This window comes from Equus caballus, chromosome 10 (assembly GCF_041296265.1).
Source record: "Equus caballus isolate H_3958 breed thoroughbred chromosome 10, TB-T2T, whole genome shotgun sequence".
Classification (NCBI taxonomy): domain Eukaryota; kingdom Metazoa; phylum Chordata; class Mammalia; order Perissodactyla; family Equidae; genus Equus; species Equus caballus.
In genome coordinates, this window is record NC_091693.1 from 24,225,844 (window position 1) to 24,243,197 (window position 17,354).

Genomic DNA, 17,354 nt, shown 5'->3' on the forward strand with positions numbered 1-17,354 from the left:
TTTCTTTTTCTCTACAACTTACCAAAACTATAGCCAAATGATCCATTGTCTAAATGTCTGCATTATCTGTTGTCACTAATCAGAGCTCTGTGAGTCCAGGGGAGGAATTGGTCAGCTTCACCACTGAATCTCATGCCTGGACATGGTAACTGCTCATTAAACATTGGTTGATTGACTGGATGGTGGAAAGAAGGAAGAAAAATTGCATTTATGGAGTCTCAGTAAAGGGAAGTGGTTTACCTCAGATCATAGAGTTTCTACAAAAGGCGGAGACAGAATTGGTACTGAAATATGCTGGCTTCTAGGCCCTACCTTGCATCCTCTACCCTCGGGTTCTGGGACAAGTGTCACTCACTCTATCTGAGTTTGGCATGAGCCATGGAGACAGAGCATAGAGGATCTGGTGAGACTCAGATCTGGTCTGGATGATCCCTGAAGCCTGTGGCTCCTCAACCCCATCCTTCACGGAGATCATACTGAGGCCCTGGGAGGGGCTGTTCCCCTTCCTGTGAGGCCTCTGATGAGGAACCCATGAAGCGTCACAGGGACTCTGTCACATGCCCTGAGTCTGTCTCTCCTGTAGAGCTCTGTGGACTTTATAAGTCACCTATACAGCTGGGATCATGGGAGACAGAGCCAGGACACCTACCCTCACTGCCCTTCTCTGCCTTGGTGAGTTTTGGGGAAACAAAGAAGAATAGTGCCCCCTCCTCTGCCAGGTCTAGTCCCTGAGATCTCCAGGACTCAGGAACTTAGGGCAGAACTTGTGGGAGGAGGAGAAGGTGCTCAGCCTAGATCTGACCCCAGTGCTCAGGGGCCCAGACCAGGCCTGGAGCTTCTCTGTGCGGGTGGGGGACATGCTGTCACAGAGAACTCTCTTCCAGGGCTGTGTCGGGGCCCATGTGACCAGGTACAGGCAGGTGAGTTCCCCTCCAGACCTCCTGCTTCAGCCCAATGGACTCCCCTGGGCATCTGGAAGGAGCATGAAGGGTCTGAACTGATGGTGATCAGTCTGGGAGGAGGCCTTGAGTGACAGCTCAGGAAGATGAGAGGAGATGGACCTCCCTGACACTCAGGTCTGATTATTTTCCAGGAGCTGCCCCCAAACCCTCCATCTGGGCTGACCCAGGTCCCATGGTAAGCAGGGGGAGCCCTATGACCATCTGGTGTCAGGGATCTCTGCAGGCTGATGTCTACCATCTCTATAAAGACAGGGTCTCTAAACCCTTGGATACAGAGGCCCCACAGAACTCCAGCAAAAAGGCTGGTTTCTCCATTGAATCTATGAGCACACATACTGCAGGGGTGTATCAGTGTGCATATCACAGCAGGAGGAAGGGCTGGTCGGAGCGCAGTGACCCCCTGCTTCTGGTGGTGACAGGTAAGGGGGAGAAGCTGGGTACCTTCCCATTGTGGGCTCCTCCTCATGAAAGGTAACAGAGTGTGGGCTCAGGAGACCTCAGCTCTCACAGTCCACACCTGGGGTATGTGGACTGACGGTTCCCCCTTTAACATTGCTCTTTCCTTCTCTCTCAGGAGTATACCCTGCACCTTCCCTCTCAGCCCACCCAAGCCATGTGGTGACTTCAGGAGGGAATGTGTCCCTCTCATGTAGCTCAGAGGTCACAGGGGACACTTTCTATCTGCTGAAGGAAGGAGGAGCTGGCCCACCCAGACAGATGCAATCGAGGACCTTTCGTGGGAGGTGGCAGGCTGTCTTCTCTGTGGGTCCCATGAACGCCTCCCATGGAGGGACCTATAGATGCTATTATAATTCCAGCTCCTACCCCCATACATGGTCATACCCCAGCAACCCTCTACATCTTGAGGTCACAGGTGAGGGTGCCCCTGAGACTCCAAAATTACTGATTTAAGCCTTGTGCTCAGTGGAGCCCTGGGGGTGATTTGGGGATGGTGATATGGCCTCCTGGGATCTGAACTACAAAGCAGGAGGCTTGGGGAAGGATCAGTGAGAACTCTCACTGTAGCCCCAGGGGGCAATGTGGGGTGTGCGTCTCCTTTCATGCGACTGTCCCTTCTCTCCAGGCGTGTATAGGGAGCCCTCCCTCTCAGCCCAGCCTGGCTCGCTGGTGTTCTCAGGAGACAACCTGACCCTCCAGTGTCGCTCAGGAGCCGGCTTTGACAGATTTGCTCTGACCAAGGATGAGGGGCTCACATCCCCCCAGCATCTTCATGGGCAGCACAGCCCCTACTTCCCCCTCGGCCATGTGAGCCACACCCATGGGGGCCAGTACAGATGCTACAGTGGACACAACCTCTCCCATGCATGGTCGGCTCCCAGTGACCCCCTGGACATCTTGATTGTGGGTGAGGAGCCCCATGTCCTGATTGTCAGCCCAGGGCCCTGGGCCCAGTGTCACTCCTGTGTGGTGATGGGGTCCAGGGAGAGAGTCCTGGAGCAGAGGCTGGGATGGGGCCATGGTCTAGGGAAAGGGAGTGAGAAAGGGGGAGTGAGGGACAAGGAGATAAAAGACATCCACCCAGAGGGACTGAGAGGAGCTGAGAGGTGGCTCACAGAGTCCCTGGAGAGAAGTCAGTGGTCAAAGGCATGTGAGGAGGAGTCAGCTGTCTACACATCATAGCTTTCCTCTCCTCAGGGATGTATGAGAAACCCTCCATCTCAGCCCAGCCAGGGCCCTCAGTGTCCTGGGGAGAGAAGGTGATCCTGCAGTGTCGCTCTGAGATCTCGTTGGATAGATTCCATCTGTCCAAGGAGGGGTCACCTGCTGCTCCCCAGCTCCTTCGTCTGCAGGACGCAGCTGCTCCCTTTCAGGCCAGCTTCACCATTGGTCCTGTGACCTCAAACCACGAGGGAAACTACACATGCTACAGTTCAGACAGCACCTTCCCCTATCTGTTGTCACTCCCCAGTGACACTCTGGAGCTCCTAGTCTCAGGTGAGGAGCTTCAGCCCTGTCCCCTGTCCCCATGATCTATTTGGGACCCTGTTCTTAAGAGGTGTCTGAGCTGGCCTGGGAGAGAGGAGGCTCTGATGGAGTGTCACCCAGAGAAGGACCTGCCCCTCAGAGGTGCTAAGACCCCTCACACCCCCTTCACCCTCTCCTGGGTCTAGAAGGTGCCAAGTGGGCAGAAGGAAGGTCTTGTGGTGGCCACAGGACAGATGCTGGAGAAGAGTTTGAGTGAGGTGGGGACTCCAGAGTCAGTGCCAGCCTCCCACCTACAGGGTCCATCTCGACAATTGGTGAGTCACCGAAGCCCCTTTGCTCTAAGGGAGCACAAACCACCCAGGGCAGTTCTGAGAGTCTTTGAGAGGATGTGATGCCCCCTCAGATGCTCAAGGACAGGCTTGTCTCCAAGGGAAGCAGGGAGTTGGACATAAATGCAGGGAGGGTGCACAGCACTCCATGTGTTCTGATGCTGAGTGGACAACTGTTGGGGAGATCATCCAGAGGGAGACCTTGGGGACCAAGTCTGGGGGAGCGGTAGCTGGGATGAAGAGAGGAGGAAGACGGCCCCACCCCCTCACCTCTCCCATCCTTTCTTTATGATATGTGAGTAGGATCCACTGGGGGGACTGTCTCAGTGCTCTCTGAGATAGTGACTTTGGAAAGGTCCCTGGTCCCAGAACTCCTGGTCTCAGCTGAGGAACCCCTGTCCTTGTCCTTTCTGAGCTCAGAAGGTCTTCTCTGGGTCCCATCCACAGGAAAGTCTGAGACATGAGGGAATAATTAGAGCACAGGGCATGTTCCACAGACAGGTCCAGCCCATGAAAGCATAGAAATAGATGGGAACCTCTAACACTTGAGACACCCTATCCCTGTAGTTGCGGACAGGGCTGAGGAAGGGAGAGGGATGGGATGACACTTGGTGAACCTAAGAGGAAATGAGATTACACTAAAGTTACAAGGCAGAGGCCCCCACCCACTGACTTCCTGGTGTCTCCATCTCAGAACCACAGGATTGCTACTCACCAGGAGGCAGGAGCAGGGGCAGATCCTACAGAGGTGTTCAGTCTAGGAGGTGGGGTGAGAAGGACCCCTGGGAGGTGAGGTTGAATCTGCATGGGCTCAGCTCTCCTGTGAGGTTGAACTTATGAGAAAGCCTTTTTCCATCTTTCTAAGGGGGAGCTTATAGTGTAGTTAACAATGATATTGGTTTAGTGATATTAACTTTATATGCTAACAAATTACTATAGATTCTCCTCCTCTCAATTGTTTTCCAATTGATCTCCTCTCATTTACTGATAATACCTATATCAGCCTCAATACAATTGAAATTTCACTTCTTTATTTCCAGATTGTGTACCCATTTTATTTTCATAAAATATAATATGACAATGATTAAAAAGTAAAATTTTAAGATAACCTGAGTGTCACTTTAAGAACTGAATTTTTAGCTTGAATTATTTTAAAACAGACACATCAAAAATCTATATTTTTTGTATATATAATTCTATTGTCCAATCCATGTCAGTTCATTTTTCTGTTACACTGAGGTTTTATTAGGAAAAAATGTTCTTTTCTTAATATAAATTAGACATTTTTTCTGTACGTTTGTACATCTCCTGAATTTTTTGTCTTTAATTTTTACCACGGTGGAATACACTTAAAAGACGTCTTAGTATCAACCATTTAGATCTTAATTACACTGAGTGACATTTATTGTTAACTCACCCTTTCTGATTTGTATAAGCTTATCTAGAATTTTTACATGAAGATGTATAGTTAGAATTGACCTGTAATTTTTAAAAATCTTTTTAATGTTAAAACTGGTTAAAATAGATTTGCAGGATTATCTATTTTTTTGTGCTCACACAATTTTATAATACCACTGATTTTCTCTGTTCCTTAAGGCTTTGAAGATCAGAACTATAGACTTACTTGGTTCTTGCTATAGGATATGGAGAGGGTAGAGGTTATCTTTTTATTCATTCATCCATTTAGTGTTTATTGAGTGCCATTAACCATTATGTGAATTCAATTTCAAAGAATCCGGGAAATTCAGACAATCTTGTAACCCACATTCATACCCAGGATTTTAGTGTGAAAAAGTTCAAATAAAAAATCAAATGACAAGTCTCCTCTCCTTGAAATCTTATAGACATTTCCAGAGTTCTTCCAAAGACACACACAGAGAGAATGATGATGATGATGATGATTACAGTGATGATGATGATGACAGTGACGGAGCTTCCCTCAATTGTCTTGTTCTTTCTGGTCTGTCTCAAATGCACAAACTCCACCCCCAATTCTCAGCTTATTCTCCTCTGGACCCTTCCTACATCCCGCAGAGATGACCTTAATCCTCATTGAAGAACAGAGTGAGGTCTTTCTGGGGATCTGCGTTCCTGTAGCCTGTGACACATCCTGTCTGGGTCTTCATGTGGCTTTTCTCAGGCTCCTTATCCTATTTAGGATTCAACTTAGATGTCATCTCCAAGTGTGACCTTCACTGTGACACTGTTCAGAACTGTCCTACCTCTTTCTTACCTAATTTATTCCATGTAATTAACACAACATATGACGTACGTATATATATACATATATATGTGTATATATATATATATATATGACCAACCTCTCATCAATGAATCCTGGGTCCTCAGCTTTTGAATAAACAGAAGCTTTCATACCCAGAAGAGTTAGCTTACATGGTCTGTATCCCAGAATGAAAAGATGCTATACAAGAAGTCAATTATTTCTGTATGGGGAGACCATTTTTCTCATCAACCCTGAGCTCTTGGAGAACATCCAAACTCTGTTTCAAAGTGACTCAGAAGTAAAGTATAAATTCAAAAAACAGAGAAAGATGGGAAGAATGCAATGCGAAAAGAAAGAATCCTTCTACAGCAGATAAAGCGTTCATGAAGAGATTGCATAACAGTTGTGTCATAAGAAAGAGAGGGAGTTATAAGAACACAGGGCAAAGGCTTGAATTGCATCAAGTCCTCTTCTATCCTCACTTTTTTTTTGGTTCTCAGAAGCAGCTGAAGCCATCAGCCCATCACAAAACAAGTCAGATGCCCAAGAATAGAATAGAGCAGGAGAAATTCTCAGTTATAGTGTTGGCACAGAGGGTAATGTCCTATCAAGGGATGGCAGGTGTCCTAGGTAGACATCCAGGGATCCTGGAGTCAGTTTAGCCTGCCCTTACCTCTGTGGCTTCTTTATCCACAATTCCTAGCCCCAAGTCCACAAGACTACACAGTGGAGAATCTCATCCGGATGGGTGGAGCTGCCTTGATCCTGGTGGTCCTTGGGATACTGCTATTTCAGGCTCGTGACAGCCCAGGAAGATTAGAAGATGCAGCCAGGAGGTAAATACAAGAGACGATGATGCATCACTCATAGTGATAGAATCTTGGGAATAAATCTTCTGTTCCCAGGAAGTTTGGGATGAGAATCTGCTGCATATGCTATGTGAACTCTCTGCAGCTCATTGTGCGGTGGAGGAATAATTTTTCATGTGCAGGGACAATGTCTGGACTCTTCTGCCATTAAACTGTGGAACTTTCCTTCATGACCACTTCATGACATCTTGACTGGCTCCTATCTTTCCCCCTTTCTGTGAAATCAGCATGTATCCCACATGGCAGATTTGGGTTCACACCTCCTCACACTTTCTTGCTCTGGTACAACTTCATGTAATATATTTCCCTCTATTTTTAATTACCACATAAGTGATGTGTTTGAAGGAGTCTCTTCATTCATATCATGCAGCTATTTTAATAAATCAACAAATTGGCATAATAAAGGTGCATCCTGAAAGATAAATGAAAAAATGATGCCCTACCACTCTCTTTGGACTCCACAAGCCCTTCACTTTTCATCAGATGCTATCTGTGTAGTTTCTTCAGAAATATCATCATGTGGGATAAAAACATTGCTGTTTGAAGTCATAGCACGGTTTTTACTCCCCCTGAAAAAATCATTGTTAAAAACACCGATTTAAGGTATTTTCCAATTTCTCTTGTGCATCTACTCCCTTCACAGCCAACTTCAAAGTGCCAGTGTGAGTTCCCTTAAGCAGAGTTGGGAAGTGATGCACGGAAGTGACTTTCAAAAAACAGTCCAAGCCAATAGGACACCTCGAATTATAGCTGAGTTTCCTTGTATTTTATGAATAATCATCATTCTTATTTCAATGTTGTGACACAGTTTCAGTGAAATCACAAGACCAAAATTCCAGTACGTCCAGATGAGATGCAAAGAGAAAAGTGATAATATCAGTTGTGGGAGGGAATAGTGAACACATAGAATTTTGATTCACTGCTTGTAGGAGTGCAGAGTACATGCATGGATTTAGAGAGTAGATCACACTGATTTAGTTAAAGTAAGAGACACACATCTATGGTCTTTAAGTATATACCTCTGAAAAAATGTGTACATATGCAAAATGATTAATTCACAAGGACATTGACAAATGGGTTATTCATATTAGCCAAAATCATTTTAAGACTACACGTACCAAAAAAGAGAGAATTTAGTGTTCTATGTAGAAAATCAAATATTATATGTCAGAGAAAATGCACAAACTAAAATTCCAATGTGCATGTGTATCCATCTTCAAACATGACGGTGAATAAATATAAGAGGTAGAAAGCCATGTGTTTCGAATTATCCCATTTACATAAAATTAAAAAGGAGACATCATGTATTATTTACAAATGTATACCTAAGATAAACTCTACAAATAAAGGAATGAAAAATATTCCATGAAATCTATAATGATGGTTACAAATAAGTTGATGTTGGATAGTTTTGCTCAAGGTGGAAACAGCAGAATCTTCTGGAATACAGGCAATAGTATTCTTGACTTTCATTCGATGACTCATAAGTCTACTTATTACTGCCTTCGATATTGCCATCTATTCTATAAACTGTCTGTTTTCCACGCAATTCAGTGAGGTGGGGTTGAAGTAGGGTGGTGAGAGCCACATCTTACACAGGTGACTAATTCCTAAATGGTGGCTGATAAGTTATAAAAATTATTTCACATGTTGGCATGGTGTTTTCCTCAAAACATGATCTTTCTTGCCTGATCAGCCTCAACTGAAAGTCCAATCAGACAGTGAGCCACTTTCCAGGTGAGAAACTGAGTCTCTGAACAAACACTTTTGCCAATACCAGACTATAGGCAGTTAAGAATTTAAAGTGGGTTCATGTGAGTTCCTGAACTCATGATGGCCCAAGAATATGAATTAGGATAAAGCAGGTGAATGTGGACCAGGAGGGGATTTCAGAGAGGGGTTTAACCCCATCATGTAGTGTTTTATGGTCACATACTGGAGTTAGTTCCAGAATGCACCACTCTCAGGATGTCTGGTATTTTCTTTGACCTCACAGAGGGGGAATCAGATAAAGGTCATGGGCAGAAGCAGCACTCCTTCTCTACAGAAAACTTATGTCAGAGGTTCTCATGGGCTGTCTTCTGTGAATCTGTTCCATCTTATCCCCTCGTCTACACTGAAGCAGACAAGCAGGGCTGGGCCAGTGCCTGGGTGCTCACATGCCCACCCTGTATTTCCTGGAGCATAAGTATTGTGGACTGCAGGGAAGTCAATCCAGACCTGATTCCAGGACAAAAATGTCCCCATGGTGATCAGCAGCCATGATCCCTCTGAAATGGGGATCTTTATCTACGCACTTTATTTTTCCTGGAATTCTCAACATTTCCATCCACATCAGCTAAGTCTTCTCCACATCTTTCAGCTCTATCCTCTCACTTTACCTCTTCAAAGTTGACTTTCCATGATTCCAAGACTAGTTATGATTGTTTATTGTCTTATCTCCACCTCCAAGGGTTTATTATACATAACACATGTCATAGTGCATAATTATACACAGTTTGTGATGAATTATGTGGCATCTTTCACACCCCAAGACTAGTGGGGATCAGAGAACAGGATTCACATGAGTTATGCACAAATTTTAGTTTTCATGCTTAGTACATTGTGTGAAATATAGTTGATATTTGTAGATATATTTTGACAAAATAAGTGGGTGAATGGATTGACTAAATGGAAACACAGGGAGAAAAGAGCTTATTTCACACACAGACACACACAAATCTTCAGTAATCTGCCTCAGGTCCCATCTCCTTTGATTTCTGTAAATTTGGACTCTCAGGTCCCTGGTCCAAGGATTCTCTATTTTCCACTCTACTCAGCTGAGACATAACAATCAGGTAACTACTAAAATGAGCCAATTCAACACAAAACAGAATCTTGGAGCCAAGATTAGGTATGTAATTTTTAGAATACAGTGCAAAATGAAAATGCAGGACCCCAAGTTCAAATGTCAAGATGGTGACAGTAGAACATTAACCCAGCTTGGAACACTGTCTGCTTGCACTCACAACCCATGAACCTGGCCCTGCATAGAGCAATGGGCAATCCAGTTATTGTGGTACAGACCAGCTTTTTCTGAGTGCCTCCTGGGAGCCAAGACCTGGGCTGGGCACTGCATGCACCCAATCAGTGAGTCTTCACCACACAACTATTAGGTGAGGGTCATCTCCTCCTTTGTAAAGATAATCTCAGCCTAATGTAGTAATTTGCCTACAACACAGTGGATTTGGGCAAACCATCTATTTACAAATAGGTCTGGCTCCATTCTGGCTCACTGCCTCTCAACTCAGTCCTACCCAAGCATTGTTCTGAGTAGTTGGCAGAGCCTCACTCTCAGCTCCATGGTCCTTGTCCCTGGATTATCCTCAGTCTCTGTAATTTCAAGGAAGGCAACCATGTGTAGGGATTGCTGGTCTCTGGAGGCAGGGTGATCTTAATTCCATTCCTGCATGGAAACTTGCTGGAACCTTGATCTGGAAGAACAGACGGAGCATCCATACATCTTGGTGTTGTCATCAAAACTGGAGATGATGTTTGAGTGGCAGAGAGATTCCAACAGAAGAAAAAACCCATTGGTAGGCCCTGAAATAATTGATACCCCACAAATAGTAGTTCCTTCCCTTATAGAACTTCCTTTTGAAGAAGAGAAAAAACTTAGATCCTTTGAGGAAAGGCTTCCATTTACTCCAGGGCTCTCCATGCACAAAGATCCAAAATTTCCCATCCTTGTTTCCAGAGCAATGAGCACATGACCATCCATGCCTGAGGAAGATGGACACTCTGAGCTCCCGGATAACCAGGCACCATGAGATACCAGAATAAGACATAAGTCCCCAATCACTGCATGTGCATGACTGCAGGCATTGCAAATTCTGCCAACAGAAAGTGCCCCTGGAGGTGACGGTGACAGGTCAGAGTCCTCCATAGCCCATCCCCCACCATCTGCTTCTGTCTTCATACTGGAGGCAGGCCTGTGTCACCACCTGGAGCCCATTTGTACCCTGCCCCCTCACCATACTGTGGGGGCCAGAAATGGATCATGGTGTTGCTGAATCTCAGAGTAACACCATAGAAATATCTCATAATGATTTTCAACATCCTTTGGATAACAAGATGGCATGCAACTTTGTGAATTTTCAATGTAATAAATAATTTGGTACTCATATAAACCTCATGAGGAAATTACAAATCTCATTTACATGACAAGACATGTAGAAAATGACATGACAAAAATCTGAAAGTCTTTTTCTGCAGAAATGAAAAAGCCATTTCTCTAGTTCAAGGTAATTGCAAAAAACCTACAGTAGTTAAAAAATCTTGAAAAAGAAGAACAAAGTTGGAGAATGCAAACTTTCTGATTTCCAACTTTTACTACAAAGCCTCAGCAGTCAAAACGGTGTGGTTTAGCATGAGAACAAACTTATAGATGCATGGGGAAAAATTGGAAGACAAGATATAAACTTATACAGATAAGCAGTTGACTTTAAATGAAGATGTCAAGACCACACAATGGGGAAAAATGGTCTCTTCCACAAATCGTGTTGGGAAAACGTGATCTCCACATGCAGAAGAAGGAAGCTGGACCCTTACACACACCATATGCAAAAATTACCTCAGGATGAATTAGTATAAAAGCTAAACTTATAAAACATTTATATAAAAACAGAATCAATATTCATAACCTTGGACTTGACGATTGTTTCTTAGATGTGACACTGAAAGGACAAACAGCAAAGAATAAATAGATTAATCGAACATCTTCAAATTTTAAAATATATATGCACCAAAAAATACTAACCAGAGTGTAAAAGACAGTCTAAAATTGGAAAATATATTTCAAATCATGCATCTAATAAAGGTCTATTATTCACAAAATATAAAGCATACGTTTAACTCAACAACCACAAAAAGACCCAATTTAAAAGATAACCCAATAGCTTCAATGGACATTTCTACAAAGATATACAAACGCACAGCAAGTCAATGAAAGAAGGTCAGCTCATCAGACATTAGGGAAATGCAAATGAAACCACAATGAGCTGCCACTTCACACTCACTAGATTGACCATGATATGAAAAAAAACCCCCACAAATGTTGATAAGAATGAGAAATTTGGACCCACATACATAGTTGGTGGTAATGTGAAATGATTCAGCCATTGTGGAAAGCAGTTTGGCAGTTCCTTAAAAAGTTAAGCCTGAAATTGCCACATGTACTAGAATTTTCCCTTCTAGATAGAAGTATCAGTTATGTAAGATTAATAAGTTCTAGAGATCTGCCATACAACTATGTGCCTATAGTTAACAATACCGTACTGTGCATGAACATTTGTAAAGAGGGTAGATCTTGTGTTAAGTGATCTTATCACAAAAAAGAAAAGAAAAAGAATTGTAAACAAATATTTGAACAAACACTTATGCAAATGTGTTCATAGAAGAACTATTCACAATAGAAAAAAGTGAACAATAGCCCAAATGCCCAACAATTTGGTGAATGGAAAAACAACAACAACAATTAGCTGAGAAATGTCTTCAACTAGTGCATTTTCCCAGAGCGTGGAGACAGAAACCACAATATCAGGTGAAGAGTTTGTCTGGGGTACAATAGCTGGTGAGGAGGCAGAAATGACTCTGAGGTTTTGATGGAGAGAGATGAAGAGAAGGTGCTGCTCCTTATAGGAACAAGAAAGTCAGAGAGAGGAAGAACTCAGGAGAAAGGAAACCACAGACCCAGGCCAGGAGGGAGGTGGTGGCTCCCTCTGTGAGGCAGTTGACAGTATTATAAACATCTCCCCAAGCCTCCTCTTGGGGTCATCCCTCTTGTGATAGCCCCATTGGATCCTCTAGGCAAGGAAAGTAGAGAGTGGAAGAGACTTCAATTCTCCACTCTCTTCTACCTTACATGCAATCAACAAATTCAACAGTCCTGCCATTGAGCCCTTCTTTCCATGACCCTGTTCCATCACCACACTCAAGTTCAGTTGAAGACTCAAGATGTCTTGTTGGTGCCATCTTATAAGCCTTCTTCCTACACCAATTCCCAGGCCCCTACTCTCTGAAGAAGAGTTTTATTTTCATGGCCTCAAACCTATGTGTCACTGACCCTCTCCTGCACAAAACCCTTCCAGACATCTCTTCCCTCCTTCAAGTAAATTCCCACTTTCTCCACTTGACATTCCGTGTTGTTGGTAATCAGGCTGAGCTAAAGTCTCCAGTCTTAGCAAGGTGGATCCTCCCTACAAACCAAAGTCAATCCAGTTGTGCACTTCCCCTATCCAAACACACGTGCAACCTGAGTAATTAGCACATTTGCGCCTTCTCGTGGTGGCTCCCTGAGGCAATTAGAACGTAGCTGACTCCTTTCCAAACTTCCTAGACAGTGATAATGACAAAGAACTCTTCCTGCCTCATCCCACTCAACTGTGAATGTATTTTTGTTTGAGGGTTTGTGTAAGAGAGTTACATGAGAAATCCTCATAAGCCACTTAGATTACCGATTGACTCATCATCAGATTAATGATGGAGTTTCATTACTGTTTATATCAATAAGGTCCTCCTACAGAGCAGTCCCTACAGAGTGGTGCTCTTCTCAAAATAGAAGTCTCTTCATGCATTCCTTTACTGAAGATGTTCCTGCTGTCGGAAAGACAAATTCCAGAAATATCTCCAGGGGTGCACAAGACCTTGTGTGACCAAGGACCAGTGTTACCTGATTACTCACAGTTCTTAGACTAGTTCACTCACTTCCTGGTCGAGGATGCAGGTGACTCACCATAATTGTGCTAACCCTACCTTGTCTTGGTCTCTCCTTCTCCAGAATGTCCCCAAACTTGCATCACTAAAGTTGCTAGATGTCCACCTGTTATTGAGTCTCTCTGTTTTCTGTTTTTCTCCTTCTGTACAACTGATCAAAACCATAGCCAAATAACCCATTGTCTAAATATCTGTATTGTTTGTTGTCACTAATGAGACCTCAATGAGTCCACAGAATAAATTGGTCAGCTTCACTACTGAATCTCATGCCTGGACTTGGTGACTGCTCAATAGACACTGGTTGATGCCTGGAGGGTAGAAGGAAGCAATAATATTTGCATTTAAGCAGTCTCAGAAAAGGGGAGTAACTTATCCAAGGTTGCACAGGTTCTATAAGTGGCAGAGTCAGAATTGGAACTACAACGCACTGGCTCCCAGGCCTTGCCCTGCGTCTTTTATCCTCATGTTCTGGGACAAGTGTCATTCTCTGGATTTGGGTTTGGCATGCGGTGGAGGCAGAATTTGTGGGGTCTGGAGACTCATATCTGGTCTGGCAGATTCTCAAGCATGCTGTCTTTTTGGCCCCATCCTTTAGGGAGACAACAACTAGGTCCTGGGTGGGGCTGTTCTTCTTCCTCTGAGGCCACATATGAGAAACCCGTGATATGTCACATGGAGCCCAGACCTTTTCATATCCTATGTGTCTGTCCATCTTGCTGGCCTCTGTAGACTTCATAAGTTGTCTGCATGGTTGTAGACCAGGGGATGCAGCACCAGAACACCTATTCTCACAGCCTTTCTCTGGCTCAGCAAACTGGGGGAAAATAGGAGTGATGGTTCCCCTCTCCTCCCAGGTCTTGGTCTCTGAGAGACCCCAGGACTCAGGAGGCTCAGTGGAGGTATATCTTCTTGAGGAAGGAGAGTGGGCTCAGTGCCTAGAACCGGCTCCAGTACTCAGGGTCCCCAGCAAGGTCTGGGCCTTCTATGTGTAGTTGGGGGGGACATGCTCACACAGAGAACTCTCTTCCAGTGTCAGGGCCTGTGGGACCAAGTACAAGTGGGTGAGTCCTCCCTCACACCACCTTCTTTAGAACAATGAACTTCCCAAGACAGCTAGGGTAACACAGAGGGTCTGTGCTGATGGTGACCAGTTGAATGTGGCCTTGAGTGACAGCTGGGGAAGCTGAGGGGAGGAGGGCTCCCCTGACACTCAGGTCTGTCTCCTTTCCAGGACACCCCCCCAAACTCACTATCTGGGCTGACCCAGGCCCCGTGGTCACCTCTGGAAGCCCTGTGACCATCTGGTGTCAGGGGTCTCTGAGGCTGATGGCTAACATCTATTTAAGGAGAGGATCTCTAAATCCTTGGATACAGTGGTCTGCAAGACTACAGCAATGAGACAGTTCCTCCCTTGAACCCACAGTGCACACACTACAGGGCTATATCAGTGTGCAGATCACACCAGGAGGAATGTTCAGAGTGCAGTGACCTTCTGTCCCTGGTGGTGATGGGTAAAAGGGAGGAGTCTGGCGCCCTCCTCACTATGGGCTCCTCCTCACAGGCACAGGGGAATGGAGTGTGGGATCAGTGGACCTCAGCCCTCATGGCCCACACCTGGTGTATGTGGGCCGACAGTCCCACCCTTTAATACAACTCCTTTCTTCTCCCTCAGGAGTGTCAGCGCACCCTTCCTCTCAGCCCTCCCAGGTGCTGTGGTGGGGTCAGGAAGGAATCTATGTGGTCAGTAGGAGAGGAAATATATGAAGGGGAAGAGCCTCAACTGAAGCGAGGAGAAAAGAACTGACTCCATCTCTGTCCGTGGTGCTGATTTCTGGGAGTCCATAAGAGTCATCATGGCACATTTGAAAGAGTAGAATAAAGATATCCTCCTTCTTCAGAAGGAGGAGGTTGGGGCATTCACTGGAAGTCATAAGCTTAAGTTGAGTTGGCTCAGCCACCTTTGATTGAGACATTGACAAAATTCCATCTAAATCTGAAACTTTATTCTCTCATCGATCAAAAGTAGAATCCTATCCTGGATTTCAAAAGGCTCAATTAGTTCTGAAGTTCTTGGCCAGTGAATTTCTGTGGAAGAATGCCTAGAAATTCTTCTCTGGGGACTTTTATCCCCTCTGAGCATGTTCTGTATCCACCAGGAAGTACTGTCATTATGGGATAGGGGGAGAAGAAGGGCAATATTTTTGCCCAATTTCCAACTGCACCAGGTTGTCAGTCAGATCAGATCATCCTCTGAATCATCTTCCATAAGAGCTTATGTCTAGTATTCCCTTCCTCCCTCTCAGTGTTACCTGGTATTCCCTAGCATTTCTTTTCTTAAATTATCAGAACCTATCTTATGTCTATCGGTATCTCTATTTTTGTATATGTATCCATTTGAATATTTTCTTTCATCATTTACCTTTTTTTGCTTATTTCTTATAGTCTTCCTACCTATTATACAAACTGAAAGAATAGTTAGAGATTGTGTTAATTGTGGTTATCCTTCATCCAGGAAATTTGCCTGATGTGTTGTAGATATTCCAACGTTAATTTTCTAAAGGAATAGATTGATAGACAGAGGAAAGGAAAATTATATGAAATATATAATTCTGATCCAGACACAAAAAGAGCTGGCCGAAATGGAGGAACTGAAATGTAGACACAGACCTTCACTCCTTCATATTCCTGATTATCAGGGCAAAATTAAGCTCCAGATGTTCATCTTTGCTTTCTAACTAGATGGAAGAATTGACATGGGAGATAACCACCTCAAGAGATTGAGATTGGCGTTAGCTAGTTTTAGAGACTCACTGGAGGTCAGAGAAGAGATTACCTAAGCATGGCTAAGTTTCCTCACCAGCACTTTCGATTTTTGGCTTTTGGGAGTAGCCGATACCCTCAGATCATAAGAAAACAAATCAGACTCTAAGAGGAATGAGTAATGAGAAATTCTCTCATGGGGCTGGAGACAGAGGCTCAAATCCTGCCAACAGAAGGCAGGTGCCCAGAATGAACATGCAGGGATCCTGGGGTGATGTCAGTCTTCCCTGATGACTATGATCTCTTTGTCCTCAATCTCTAAGTAAAAAACCCAAGACTGCATAGGGGAGAATATCATCCAAAATGGGTATCTCTCCCTTGATCATTGTGGTTCTCAGGGTGCTGCTGCTTTGAGCTCAGTACTGTCAGAGAATCACCTAAAGTTGCAGCCAGGAGAACAAAACCATCATTTGGCAAGGTAGAGCCTTAGAAATAAATCTGATAATACCAAGAGGTTCTGAAAGAAAATCTGGGGCATAACTTGGGGGAACTGTCTGCTGAGAATACTGATAATGTTAACATGGTTCAGGTGCAGGAAAATGTCTGGGTTATTTCTGTAGAGGCTTTGTTTGTAACGAAACTGTGGTAATTTCCCTCCCTACCCCTATTGATTGTTCTTTTCTCATTCCTATGACCTGACTTTACCCCACGTGGCATGTTTAGGTCCACATTATACCCAACTTCATGCTCTGGGCCACTTTAATTTAATATATTTTTCTCTGTTTTCACTTACCACATTACCAGAAGTTTGTATTCCTTCAGGTCAGAATACAGAATCTTTTTTAAATAACTGAATAAATGGGTGAAAATTAGAACAGATAAATCCAAAATAATTCCCCCAAACCCTCTCTGGAACTATTAAACCCTTCTTTCCTTTACAGATGATACCTGGTATGTTTCTCCAGAAATACTAACAGTGTGAGCACACTGGTGTTTGAAGTGAAAGTCAAGTGGTGTACCGGTAAACCAGCTCTCAGAAAAATTCATTATTAAAAAACTATGGTACACTATAAAGAGATGTTGTAACGTTTTGTTCAAGATGGATTCCTCAGAGTCTTCTGGAACACTGACAATTTTCTTCTTGACTTTCATTTATTGTCTCACAAGTCTATTGTTGTTGTTGGTAAATAACACATTTATAGTTATAACTTTTGCTTACATTCCATACAATCTAGTGAGGTGGGATGGAAGTAGGATGGAGAAAGTCATAGCCTTCACTAGACAACAGATATCAACCAAAGTTGCTCTTGATCTATTATATCAAATACCTCACTTGTTCTCATTGAGGTTCCCTCAAAACAAGATCACCTTTTACCTGTTCAGCTTCACATGAGTCTAATCACACAATGAGCCCCTACCCAGGTGAGAAACTGGATCTATGAAAATATTGCCCTATATCACAAGATGTGTAATTATGAACTAAAAATGCGTTCATGTGAGTTTCTGAACC

The 17,354-nt window shown here is 44.0% G+C and overlaps 1 protein-coding gene across 10 annotated transcripts; it reads left to right on the forward strand.

Annotated features, from left to right (window-relative positions):
* The first annotated feature begins 353 nt into the window (after positions 1 to 353).
* On the forward strand, positions 354 to 16,918 carry LOC100054075 (leukocyte immunoglobulin-like receptor subfamily A member 6). Of its 10 annotated transcripts, none has more exons than XR_011422002.1 (9): positions 505 to 672; positions 885 to 920; positions 1,094 to 1,381; positions 1,537 to 1,836; positions 2,047 to 2,328; positions 2,619 to 2,918; positions 3,095 to 3,223; positions 6,166 to 6,298; positions 16,786 to 16,918. XR_011422002.1 is itself a non-coding variant. In XM_005596521.4 (8 exons), exons 1-8 carry the CDS (start codon positions 624 to 626, stop codon positions 16,787 to 16,789), a joined length of 1,392 nt encoding a protein of 463 aa, XP_005596578.2. In that variant the 5' UTR covers positions 505 to 623; the 3' UTR covers positions 16,790 to 16,918. The 10 variants fall into 10 exon arrangements, 6 of the variants coding, with proteins under 6 accessions (XP_070079427.1, XP_005596578.2, XP_023506185.1 ...); XR_011422003.1 differs by lacking the exon at positions 16,786 to 16,918 and adding an exon at positions 12,882 to 13,094; XR_287866.4 differs by lacking the exon at positions 16,786 to 16,918 and having other exon boundaries at positions 6,166 to 6,496.
* Positions 16,919 to 17,354: the final 436 nt, after the last annotated feature.

Excerpts from the sequence above, each read along its gene's own strand:
- LOC100054075 (XM_023650417.2), top strand. The coding sequence starts at position 624 with ATGGGAGACAGAGCCAGGACACCTACCCTCACTGCCCTTCTCTGCCTT. Across the intron at positions 1,382-1,536 it reads CCTGCTTCTGGTGGTGACAG|GAGTATACCCTGCACCTTCC; the intron begins GTAAGGGGGAGA and ends CTTCTCTCTCAG. Across the intron at positions 2,329-2,618 it reads CCTGGACATCTTGATTGTGG|GGATGTATGAGAAACCCTCC; the intron begins GTGAGGAGCCCC and ends TCCTCTCCTCAG.